The following is a 13,632-nucleotide window of genomic DNA, read 5'->3' as shown; positions in this document are numbered from 1 at the left end:
TTTAAAAGCCTCACAATGGGAGAACTGGAAGAAAGTTGGTTTTTATGTGAACTTTTGAATCATTCACGGATGTCATGTGTAAAAGGTATATATGTATACAGGGTGGTCCTAAAATATATGTCAAAAATGTAAAGGAAAATAATTAATTTTGGATGTAACTAACACAAAGATGCCAACTGCTCCGCTTTTTGCAAAAGTTTTAATAAATTGGTAGAGAATTAAATATTTAACCCTGTAAAATGATCCTCATTTTGTTACCAGTAGAAAATATTTTTTAACTGTCTCTGCCGACATTGGAAACTTGTTTTTACTTTCACGTCAGTTTAAACTTACATGTTGAACTGGTGTAGCATACAGAGATGCCTGTCCGTGAAACGGACAATTGACTCTTTCATTTGTGTTTATGCTTGAGGGCGCCTGTAAAAAACTTACATGTGGGATTAGTTTACGCTTGTATAATTTTTAAATTTAAATCATTAATGGTGAAAAATTTTTAATGATTATTGTCTTTCCACAAAATTAATTGATGATAATAATTTGACTTTTTTTTATTTTTAACACTAATTATCGGCATTCTGTAAGTGATGTGCCTAAAGTAAAAACTGCAATAACCAGGTTTAGGGCATGTGGCTTACTTATGGCTACGATTAATGTAACAGAATTATTTTCGTTTTCATATTTATTTATTTATTTTAGTTCTAAGTATGTTAGTATAATTTTTATTTCGTGTTAGATTGTGATTAAAAAAACTGTCAAAGCATTAATGACTTACCTATTATTATAAATTAGTAGGCGAGTCATTTTTTGATAATTTAAAGCAAAATAGTGTGAATACTACTGTTTTCTTGATTTATCTTGAATGTCACCATTCAGACAAAAATTTATCGTAACTCTTTTCTGATTTTCAGACGGCGTTTAGAATCGATGGAACAAATGGAAAAATCACTGTCAATCAGCCTTTAGAATATAATTCAGCATCTGTCGTTATTTTAACTGTTGAAGCTGTTGATCTCAATGCTGTTGATATCACTTTTGGAAAGCAGCAAAAAACATCAGGTAATTGATATATCAATATCAGCATGACTCTAAAAAGCATTCATTTAATTTGTAAAGGTAAAAGATTTTAAAAATACAGCATTGAATAAATAAGTAAACTGCTTATTTACGAGGGTGTGTCGAAAAATAAGTTTCCACAAACGACTACGGATATTGATGTGTATGGAATACAAGAAATAGAATGAGATACTGAAGATAAAACGTACTTTAATCTTTTTCCACAAGTACGTTGAGACATTATTTATTGATATTCGGACTGGCCCTCGTGCATATTTTGAATAGTTTTATATATTTTGATATATTTGTCCCAGCAAAGAACAGAATTAAAATAAATAGGGATCACGTTATCCTTTTCTAAGCAAATTTGTTAGTTTTATCATAAATTTGTTACAACCTGAATTTATTTCAAATCAAGAAATATTTGTGTAGTTTTCAAAATTCTTTTTGTACGTTTCTATACCCTCCAAGTATTATAAAATTCACGCTGTTTTACGAACTAATATTACAAGCGGTATTGGCATTAATGGTAATGAACTAATCTCTCTCTCTGCATATATATATATATATATTTTTATGCCGGAAAACAAAAAGATGAAAAGATGTAATCTCTTCATGNAAGCCATTTTAAAAAGATCAACAAAAACAAAATAAAAATATTTAATTTATAACAAAGTTCTTATTGCTGTAAAAATGCGAAATGTCGTGTAATATATATATATATATATATATATATTACACGACATTTCGCATTTTTACAGCAATAAGAACTTTGTTATAAATTAAATATTTTTATTTTGTTTTTGTTGATCTTTTTAAAATGGCTTTAGAAATTTTAAATATAAACTGTGCTGTAGTGCCGCATACTATCATACCTTACTTAATTCGAGCAATAGCATATTATATATTAAACGATACTCAAACTATGAGGTGCGTGAGGAAGTAGAGTTTACTCATTTATTTCCGTAATTGAGAAAAAAATTGTTCCAGAATCAGGTACAAAAATAATATTACTAGAATGAAACAGAAACTGATTTCTGAATGGAAATAGACAATATCGAGTTTCGCGAATTTATTTATTATTTACGTTCTTACTGAAATTATATGATTTGGATTTTTAAAAGACAATAGTACTGATGATATATAAGGTTAAAAAATAATAAATCTATTAATACATTTTTTCATGTTTCAGTGGAAGTAACTATTTACATCCGGGCTCATGGAGAGATGAATCCTGTTTTTTCGCCGCCATGGACACTATCACATCCTGTAATCGAAATCACAGTTCCGGAAGAGACATTGATTGGTTCAACATTGCTGACGTTGTCTGCTAGAGATCCACTCAACAATGCTGTCGTCAATCATTTTGAGAAGATATCGGGTTCGGATCCTGATAATTACATTTCAGTCAGTCCAGTTTCTGGTAAGAAAGCGACATCTACTGGCTTTTCTGAAAAGAGCAATTTAATTATCAGCAGTTCTATATTTTATAAATTTGTTCATTTTGTTAATTTATTATTTGAAATTATTTTATAAATTTAATCATTTTATTTAAGTTTAATTATTTTTTTTAAAAAATGTACAAACAAGACGCAAAAAAGTTTTTAAAAAGAAATAATAATTATGAAGAATCCGTACAGCAAGCAAATCAGTGGTGATTGATAAATATAATGAAAGCAAATTTAATACCATTTGCGCTCAACTTGAATGTTTTATAATTATTTGAGCCTATTTCAACATCTATTTGGTACTCTAAAAATCGTAAAATCTCTATTAGTTAAAACTGCACAATGAATGACATAAATTGAATAACATAAGGCAGCTTTTCTCAACCTTTCAGTATTCGCCGCCCAGTTTTCAATCATGATTTTCATCGCGCGCCCTCCGCTTAACAATAAAATGTATACAACAATAATGTATATTGAGTATTTTAGATTCTGTTTGTAAATTATTTTTAACTAACTGCTGAAACAAAAGTAAAAGCGAGCGAACGTGAGCAGATAAAGAGAATGAAAGCGGAGAAAATTTAAATATTATTTTTGAAATGAAAGCCAAACAGGGAGAAAACGTTAAAAGAATATGAAAGTAGAAAAATTCGTGAATGAAAGTTAACCTGGAAGGGGTGAGCTAAATTTAGAAACAGGGAATAAATTTTTTGCGAATAATAAAAGAAATAAAGCAGAATCATGACTAAGCAAAAGAGAAAAAAATATGTTATGTTTGTGGAAAGGAATCCACTCGAGCATGCGCAGAGCAAATGTTTTCTCATGGGAAGATGCTCAATATCGCAAGTTTCAATTCCAACCAGTCTCATTCGAGTCGATCCTTCTATCGCTATCCAATCCGTGAATGTGTATGTTATGTATGTTTTCGCGTTAATTGCAATTCACTATATTGAATATTCACGGCAGCAGATTTATTCAGACTCATGGATAAATTTTTAAGCGGAAGTAAGCGAGTATTAGACAATAGTCAAGCATCAACAAGTACACAGATGAGCGTGGTTCCGAAAATAAAATCAAGAAAATATTCTCAAGAATACTTAAATTTTCTCGAGGTTGCGTGACAAATTGTTTTCAATACAGCTTGATGAAGCAACAGATAGTAATAAAGATGCTGATTTCATTACCTATGTTCGATTTTGTGATAATGTGTCAGTAGTAGAAGAACTACTTTTCTGCAAACCAATAGAACATAAGACAACAGCGCTCGCATTATTTGCTATTTTAAATGATTTTATGAACGAGGAAAACATAGAATGAAAAAATTACGTCGGAATGTGCACCGATGGTGCTCTTTCAATATCCGGAAGATACTAAAGTATACAAGCACTTGTAAAACAAAAATCGCTTCAGTGCGCTTGGACACTCTTTGTATGACCCCCCCCCCCCCNCCCCCCCCCCCCAGAGAAGCTTTGGATTCGAAAGAAATGAGTCCTGGTCTGAATATTGTGTTAATTACGATCGTGACCGTAGTAAATTATGTAAAACCCCTGAAATCGAGAATCTTTTCCGCACTTTGTAGAGACATGGGTTCAGTACATTCAGCGTTACTATTTCATCACGAGGCAAGATGGTTATCACTTGGGAAATTTTTGTAGCGTGTTTTTGAATTCAGAGAAGAAATTACCATTTTCCCACAAGAAGAAAGCAGGCCGGAAGCCGAGAATTTTCGCGATGGTTTATTTGTGATGAAATTGATCTACTTGGTCGACATATTCGAGAAATTAAATAACTTGAATCTTCAACTCCAAGGAGCAAATACTCATATGTTGGATACGAGTGATAGAGTTAATGCTTTTTTGTAGAAAATTAGAATTGTGGTGCAGAAATTTAAAGCAAAACAAAAACCTAGCAATGTTTGCAATGTGGATAATTGTACTAAAACGTACAAGAGGAACATGTAAAAGGTTGGTGAGAATAAAAAATCATTTAGCCATGCTGGCAAAGAATTTTAAAACGCGTTTTCTTGCTGACGACAAATTGATAGCAAGTTACGAGTGGGATCTATATACTCCCGAAGGACTCGTAGTTAATGAAGAAGAAAAATTCATAGACATCACGACAAGAGGCGAAACCAAAGGACAATTTAGCAATAAATCACTGTTTGAAATTTGAGGAGGAGTAGAAGATGAGTTCTCTGCACTAAAAACAAGGGTATTTCGCATTCCATTTTCAACATTCTATCTTTGTGAATCTAGATTTTCTGCTGTGGCTCCTTTGAAGACAAAATATAGATCTCGGCTAAATATAGAAACAAAACTCAAGAGTGGCTATTTCTAATACTAAGCCTTCCTTCGAAAAACTTTGCCTAAGTCACCAATAATTATTAAATTTGTTTTTAATTTAGTATGTCTTGATTAAGTAAGGTATGTGAGCCAAAAGTGGTCAGTGTTCCTAACGTAGCCCCCCCCCCCTGAAAAAAATTGAATTAATTTCAATTTTAATCACAAGATGGCTCTGCTGCATTTTAAATCTTGCATCTGAGATGCACGTGGCTGAATTGGAAGAGATTTCTTTGAATGGCCTCCATTGTATGAAGTAATTGAATTTTTTGCTGTTGTCGTTCTAATTTGAAAGTAAGAAGATATTGATTTCAATATATGGGCAATTTTTGGAACCTGTGGGCCACATTAGGCTCAAAAGCTACAATATTAAAAATATACTATACAATAAATGAAATTTTTTTTTACAATTAAAAGTGTACATGATATGTATTAAAGATAGGTGTAAGATTCTACAAAAAAGAAAAATTCAGCCACATAGACTTAACCAGAAAATTAGGGAAAATCCTCAAAGCTTATCTATGGCCACCTATGGCTCACCCACCTTAAGTTTTGATTTAGTAAGTTGTTTTACTTTAATAAGTTATTAAATCCGTCGAAATGTATTTTGTTTTCTATGTGTATGTGTGCTTTTCTTTCAGTCAGTCAATCAATTCTTTTAAATAATATTTTCTCTTGGCTATTTTCGCTCCTCCTTTCTAGTGTGCTCGCGCCCCCCTAGGGGGATGCACCCCACAGGTTCAAAATCGCTGACATATGCTGAAATATTATAAAAAAATTTAGAATAAATTTTTTTTTATTGCTAAAAGACGCCGACTCCTGATCACCAACCCCATTTACTGCTCTTCATTTATCTAAGCTTTTTTTTTCTTTTATTCTTAAAAATCAATATTTTTCACGAACATTTTGTCAAAAAAATATGCAATTATTAGATTTATACTTAAAGCAAAACAAAAAAATTAAACTAAGAAATGTGAAATGCGTGATACTTATTAAATGAGAATAATTTACTTGTTAAGAAAACATATATCATAATTACAGAACATTTTTATTTCAACTGAGTTGAGTTCTTGTTAGATAATGTGGTTATTATAAATGTTAATGTAATAATATAAATGTTAAGAATTATATCTACCAACATCTTACCTATCTCTCTTTCTGTTCATTTTTATTTATTCATTTATTTTGTATGAATAGTCATTATATAAAGCAAAAAAAGAAAACTTTTAAACTGCAATCATTTTCAAACAAATGAATAACATCTCGAGTTGTGTTTCACATAAAATAAATGTTAACCTTGCATTGCATTTCAACTGGCTACAGAAAAAGGCAAAGTATTTCTTAACGAAAAATTAATATTTTTCGAACGAATGTCTTTCATTCTATTGTTTTATATTACTGAACATTTTCCAACATACCATCGTTGCTTTATGTAGCTATTCCTTATAGTACAAATAAACAAATTTGAATAAAGCACTCAAAACAGTGGTACCGCTAACGAGTATAAAGAAATTAGTCACTTTTTCTGGTGGATTTACATCCATCAGAAAACCTGTTATTAATTTTAGCCTCTTCGAGACGGGTGAGTCATATATGCATTTTCAGGGTGGCGACAATTAGGGTAAAAACGAAAAGCAATTTTTTTTTTGGGGGGGGTAATAATAGTATGCTAAATTTAATTCATCACTAATTAACCCAAATTAAAAATGATATAGTTGCACTTTTAACCAACATGGTTAGCATGTGTTAGATCTAAAATAAAAGCAAAAATAATGCAGTCAAAGTTAAGCTTTTAATTTTCTCTCATTCTGATTCCGTATGGCTCTATTTATAACTCGCCCATCCCGAAAGGTTAAGTACCTTGTCATCTGACGATTATTTTAGTGCAAAAGTTCCATAATGTAGAGATAATTAATACACGATTACCATTAGCAAAGAAATCTATAATACGCTGCTGTACAATTTCTTAGAACGAACCGCAGATGGCTACATAGAACATAAAAAAATTAAATGAGGTTAAATGCCAAGTGAAATAAAATAATGTCATGATAATAAAAAAATATAATTTTTAGTTCTCTGAAATCTAGCAGGTTTGAAATGCGTCCAAGGAACAAAATAGTCGTTTTGTGTTGAAAAAGTGCAAATATCATTTGTAGGCATCTTGGAGTCAATGGTATGACCATTATGGAGGGAGATGCAAGCTTCCAGGTGTCGTGGCATGCTTTTGCACAACAGCATTTCAATTTATCTCATTTGCTGTTCGGTCAAACTATCAAGTTATAAATGAGATGATTTGCAAGAGAATACACACATGATTAACGTTTTCATTTGTAGAAGATGTTTCATTATATATTCATTTAAAATGAGATTTCCATTACTAAAGCAATCCTATCATCTGATACTTTAATTTGTTTCCTATCGTCTCTTTTGCTATTCGATTAAGATATGAGTAAGTGATATGAGGCAGAATTTTAACATGATTATGGAAACGCCTACATGTATCTCTTTTTCACTTATCCATCAAGATATAAGAGAAGATATTTGAAGAAAAAAAAAGGATTTAAACATGTTTACAAAAACGCCTACATTTTTGAAATTGTTCCATCTTGCAAATATATTAAATTTATATGATTACCTTATGCGAAGAAATCTCATTTTATGATGTGGTTTAATTTATTTCAATTCGTCTCGTTTGTTATACGATCAAGGTAAGAAGGAGTTTCTGATCAAAATGATTAAAGAAAATTTTAGGGACAATATTAAGTTAAATTGGATTAAAGCCCATGTTTGTTACCGTGGCTATGAGGAGGCTGACAGTCTGGCTAAATCAGCATGTCAAAAACCAAAAATTGATTTATGCAATATTAGACCTAAAAACTCAATAAAAGCAGATATCTTTAAACAAAATTTATTAAATTGGCAAAACCAATGGAACAATAATTCAAACCAGGGAAAACACACATACGAATTCATTAAGAAAGTAAACCACAGGAGAACCCTATCGAATTTCTATATTAATCAGTGTTTAACTAACCACGGAACCCAGGGTAAGTATCAAGCAAGATTCCACAATAAAACAAATCAGAGCCAAATGTGTGGTTGTCTAGACGATCTTGAACACATACTACTTACCTGTCCGAACTTTCGGGACATCCGTAGCCTTTACTTTCCATCAAATCTGACTATCAATTCCATTAAAAAATTATGGACAGTCCCAAGGATAAGTAAGGGAATAGAACAAATGATGAAAAAACATTTGAAAACAATCTTCCAGAACTGGCGGGCGATTGAGCATACCCTGACATACAGGGGATACTGTTTACTTGTAAATCAAGTGTTTTGATTGATTTCATCTTTCCATCTGTAATTGTTCACCATCCACAATATTTTCAATTTTATGCTCTTTAATGTATTCAATTTCCCATGTTATAATTATGTTTGTAATCTCTCAGTAGTCCCTGGATACCCCCTGGCGGGGGCGAGACAGGGTTGAGTAATAAAATAGCTTGAGTAATAAAAATACGATCAAGGTACAAACTGAGTGATTTATAGGCCAATTTAAATACAATTAAAGAAACGCCTACATTTGTAGGAAATGTTCTGGCATGTTAATATATTAAAAATGCGATTTCCATTAGCAAAGCAATCTTATCATTAGATGCTTTATATTATTTTAATTCATCTAGTTTGTTCTTGGTCACGCGATCAGGATATAAGCAGGTTGTGATTTATAAGAGAGTTTAAATATGGAAAGAGATACGCCTACATTTTTAAATTATATTTCATTATGTTAATATAATAAATATACGATTACCAAGCAATCCCTTAAGATGTTGCTTTAAATTATTTCAACAAATCTCGTTTGCACTTTGATCAAGCTATCAAAATGTAAGAGATAATATACCAGATAATATAAATTTTATTCAGGTCGATATTTATAGTAGATTTTTCTTTACTCAATCACTTTAAATGTACAATAGTCATTAGCAAAGTAATACTATCATATGATGATTTCATTTAAATTTCAGTTCGTCACGTTTGCTATTCGATCAAGATATAAGCTAAGTGATGCATAGAATTAATATTTAAATATGATCAAAGAAACGCCTACATTTGTAGAAAATGTTCCAACATGCAAATATATTATATATGCGATAAGCAATCGTATATTATAAATACGATAGTAGTCATTGCATTAGCAAATTAATCCTATTATATGATGCTTTAAATTATTTGGTTCATTAGCCCTTCGGTCACGCAATAAGGCTATAAACATGGGGATTTATAAGAGAATTCACATAAGAATATAGATACGTCTACATTTATAAAAGATGTACCCTCATGTAAATAATACGTTTAGCATTGGTAAAGCAGTCCCATAATATGATACTTTAATTTATTTCAATTTATTCTCATTTGTTCTTCTATCTAGCTAAAGAATGCGATTATACATTTCAATCTACAAAGGAATACGTTAGCATCATATGTTTTCTTGTCTTAAGTATTATTTTCAAAGAAGCAGACAAATTCATATTTATGTAAATAAACCTCGACATTTTTTGCAAACTTGTACATTCACGCATAAATAAACTAAACTAAAAATATAATTTAAAAAAAAAATTGTAGCTTTTTGGAGGAACAAAACTAATTTCAGATTTGAAATCTTCACATCCGGATAAGATAAGACCAATGACTCACATAAATGCAACAAAAAATTTATTCCCCAGTGTAAACGATTTCATGCATGTACTAAACACGAGCTTGTGCAACAAAAAAAAAAGAAAAAAAAACATTTTTAAGAAAGATTATCTGAAAAGTATTTAAGCAAACTAACAAATTTATCATTCAAAATAAGTATCAAAGATTTTATATGTAAACAATGATAATTAGTAATTTTTTTCGTCAAATTTATAGTTAATATATTAATTTAAAACATGGTATTTATATTAATTACCATAAACACATCCTTTTAAGTAAATAGAGTAAATGGCATGAAAATTATTGTCAGTAAATTAAATATAAATTGCTTTCTCTACAGGGGTGGTTGCCTTGAATCGCCGATTAGATTTTGAATCTTTGCCCTTGAAGCAGATAAATTTCAAAGTAAAAGCCATCATTGGAGATGTAAAAAGTCGGAGATCGAGTGAGGCTACTGTCAACATACACGTCCAGGACATCAACGACAATAGTCCAGTATTCTCTCAAAACGTAAGACCTAATTCAATANCTGCACAGAAATCTGAAAGAGGTTTTCCATTTAGGTAGATGTTCATAAATGCGTTTAACGCTTCTTGTTTAAGACCAGTAAGTAATGTGTGTTTTTTTTTTGTAAGTTCATTGATGAAAAGCCCCTTTCAACCGCTGCAGTACTCCCTGACAGAGAAAACATCAATTCCACCATGCGCAGTATGTTGCTGTATTTTCAGATTAGAGGGTGATTTTAAAAGTGAGGCGCTAGACTCTTGTAAGATAACAAAAATTGAAAATGTATCACGAACATTAACGTCAAAATGGCCGTCCGCGCGGACGCGGGATTCGAGAAATTTGTTGTCCGCGGGGAATTTTTGACCGCCGAGGACGGGCGGTTTTTCGAGCCCTGGGCAGAATGCAAATGAAGTTAAAAGAGTATTCCTTGAAATCCTTCAAGAAATTCCTTGAGTTCTGACTGTGTAGTTATATGCAGATAATGTAAAAATATGAGGTATAACTTGATGTAAGCTGGTATGGTGAAAATGAGGCTATTGATGTCGGGAGGATTGTGAATTCTAAGTTAAAAAAAAGAAACATGAAATAAGTGAGGTTTGAAGATTAGTGGTTACTTATTTCTTTATTGTTTATTGGAATTACATACATTTGCAGGTTTGGGTGCTCAATTTATTTAACTTATTTCCCACGTCAGTACATATCCATGATGTAAAAGTTCATAGATAACACTACTTTGTTTCCACTCGTTTTATCAATGCCAACAGTCCCAGTTGCCGTAGGATAAATTTCAGATAAATAAGTGAGGTGTCGCTACTGAGGACAGGAACTTCACCAAACATCTCTCGCCACAAGAAACATCCACCAAGTCTCGCTCTTTCGTGGTAAAGCTTTTAAAATATTAGCAAAATTACCAAAACTAATTTGGCTTTTAAATGTTTATCACTCTATAAAATATTTTGCAAAAAGCGTAGTGGTTGGCAGGCCTGGAAATAATTTTGCTTCCTGCATTTTTTCTTTTCTCGGCACAAATAGCCTACTCAGAAATTATGGCATAGATGATTTGACACTTGAATATGCATTGGGTGACATATATTTTTTTAATTCAAATTTATTACATTATTTACAATTAATAAATAGCTATTAATAAAAAATAATTTATTAAATTATTTACAATTAATAAATAACTATTAATAATAAATAATTTATTAAATTATTTACCATTAAATTATTATTATTTATTTCTAATTTATAGAATTATTGAATTTATTAAATTATTAAATAATTATTTATTGAATTATCATTATAGAATTAATTTATTAAACTATTAATTCTACTTTATGGAATTATAAAATAATTAATTAAATTATTTACCCCACAAGGGTCTTAGTCCCCCATAAATTAGCTACCCCTATAAGTACTATCATAGTGTTTAGTAACTACTTTATTTAGTGGTATCCAGGTATTAAACGGTAAACGTGCAAATTTTGAGTTATCTCTCGTAAACTTCTAGTGGGTGCTGTCATTTCTTTAACTGTTGAAAGAACGCAGTGTACAAAGGGTTAATATAAAACCTTAACTAACACTAGGAAAAATACTTTTTGAAACAAAGGAAATTCTATGGTAGTTGGAAGCTATGCCAATGTGCAAAAAGTAGTAATTCAAATTTGTTTATATTGAGAGGATATATTGCTTATATTAGAGGATTTATGAAATGAAACAATGAACGAGAAAAAACTGGGTTGGTTAAATAGTTAGGAAAAGGGCATCCCCATAGAAATCGTGGTTTGCGGCTATCTAAGTCCCGTGTGCTATATTCTTTCTTCGCCAATGAAAAAATTCATTCACGTTTTCTCAACTATAGGTTTGGGATAGAATTTTAAATGTGATCTTATCCAGGCCTGAAAGCGGGACGGAAAAGAGGAAATACTGGTAGGAGAACTACTTCAATATTAGATAATATTTGGGAGGAGTTAATCTATTCTTAACAATAAGCAATCCACTGTAATTAATTTTTTCTTGATGCTTAACATTAGTAGGATCTCCGTATTTGGCCCGAAGGGCCACCAACTGATTCGTCGATTCTGTTAGGTCGTATAACTAGTAGTCATAGGTATCTAAAAGAAATGGATAAAAAAGTGAGTCACAGCGGTGAACTGTGACGTCAGGATAGAGAAAATCCTGGGAAAAAGTGAGTCCGCAATCAGTTTTGGGAGTAGAGAACGAAGAAGCTTAATAAGCTCCTCGTCCTTCAAAAGTTCTTTCATCTCCTTGAAGAGCAGCAAAAATCTGGTGGCGGTGTCGGTGGCTTTCATGGGACGAGCTTTTCTTGTTTTCCTGGGTTTGCACCGCAGCCCGTAAAACAGGCTGGGTGCTCACCGTTACAGATGACACTGGTAGCTGGGGTGGTCCTAGGCTTTGTACACTGGTACGAGAAATGTGCTCCGGCTCATTTCATGCAGGCAGGACCGGTTGCAGGGCAGTATAAATTTTTTCTCAGCGAAGAAACGATTCAAAAATTATGTCCGTTAAAAATAATTGGTAGTTATAGATTTTTATTATTCCCGAAAAAATATTAAAAAATGAAATTTATTTGATACCAGTTTTTACTCTTTTCCGTCTTGATACTCGTATATATGGGCTTTCAGCCCTGATTTTATCAAAGTTAATGTATAGATATCAATCTGCTGAAATATTACTTAAACTCTTTAAATATTTCAACAGCATTTTCTTAATATTTTTTTAAGTAGCACTGAATAGTTAATTTGATTTAGAATAATTCCTTTAAACGATTTCGGTACAAAGATGATAAGTTTTATATTTTTAAGATTCTCTTTATTAAACATTTTAAGTTCTTATGATTGCATATTTTGAATTTTTAAACTATTATAAAAGTGCTTTTCAACATTTGTTTTAGGATAATAATGTGTGATTTCTAATATTTTTACAATTCCAAAATACTTATGCATCATTGAACACATACATCCTACCAGATCAAAAGACGTAAGCCTGTATCAAGAACTATTACGGGATAAAGTAGTTGAAATTATTTTGTAGAAAATGATAAGTAATCAGATATTGGGAATTTACTTTTATAAATAATAAGTAAAAAGCATGGATTAAAAGCGACCCCTGATGAAGATCAAATTATAGTTTTTACTTTATAAATGTTAATAAGTAATTCGAAATATTCGCATTTCTTAATTTTCTTAATTTAAAAAAACTAGTATACCACTGTTCAATCAGCTTATTATTTACATGTGTGACATGTAACTAAATTTTTATCTTCTATCCCTCTGGTTTCTCTCTACTATAACCATTAAACTGAGTAAATCTGATTCATGATTGGTCAGAATTAGCTCTTCGAATAGCTTGGCCTTCGAAGCCAAGATATCGTACTGTCGTTCAAAATGTTTTAGTTGAATCAGGAAACAGACATTTTTTCGTATCAATCTAGCAGAAACCCCGTTCGATCGAATTTTGTTTCAGTTGCATAAGAGCATTATAGATATAATTTATTTAATTAAAGTAAACGTTGACTGCGATTGTCTTAAGTGGGCGTTACTAAGTCATTTTGAAATTACCTCTTTTGA

General features: G+C 31.3%; 1 protein-coding gene across 2 annotated transcripts in view; it reads left to right on the top strand.

Moving 5' to 3' along the window:
• The window catches only part of LOC107438897 (cadherin 74A), a 128,682-nt gene that overhangs the window by 79,639 nt on the left and 35,411 nt on the right, over positions 1 to 13,632 (top strand). For both annotated transcript variants that reach the window (XM_043044638.2, XM_071181921.1), the window contains exons 21-23: positions 909 to 1,056; positions 2,246 to 2,476; positions 9,876 to 10,045. In XM_043044638.2, the coding sequence (XP_042900572.2) occupies positions 909 to 1,056; positions 2,246 to 2,476; positions 9,876 to 10,045 (549 nt within the window). The remainder of the gene's footprint in view (positions 1 to 908; positions 1,057 to 2,245; positions 2,477 to 9,875; positions 10,046 to 13,632) is intronic.

This window comes from Parasteatoda tepidariorum, chromosome 6 (genome assembly GCF_043381705.1).
Source record: "Parasteatoda tepidariorum isolate YZ-2023 chromosome 6, CAS_Ptep_4.0, whole genome shotgun sequence".
NCBI classification, from domain to species: domain Eukaryota; kingdom Metazoa; phylum Arthropoda; class Arachnida; order Araneae; family Theridiidae; genus Parasteatoda; species Parasteatoda tepidariorum.
This window is presented reverse-complemented; position numbering and strand designations above follow the sequence as displayed.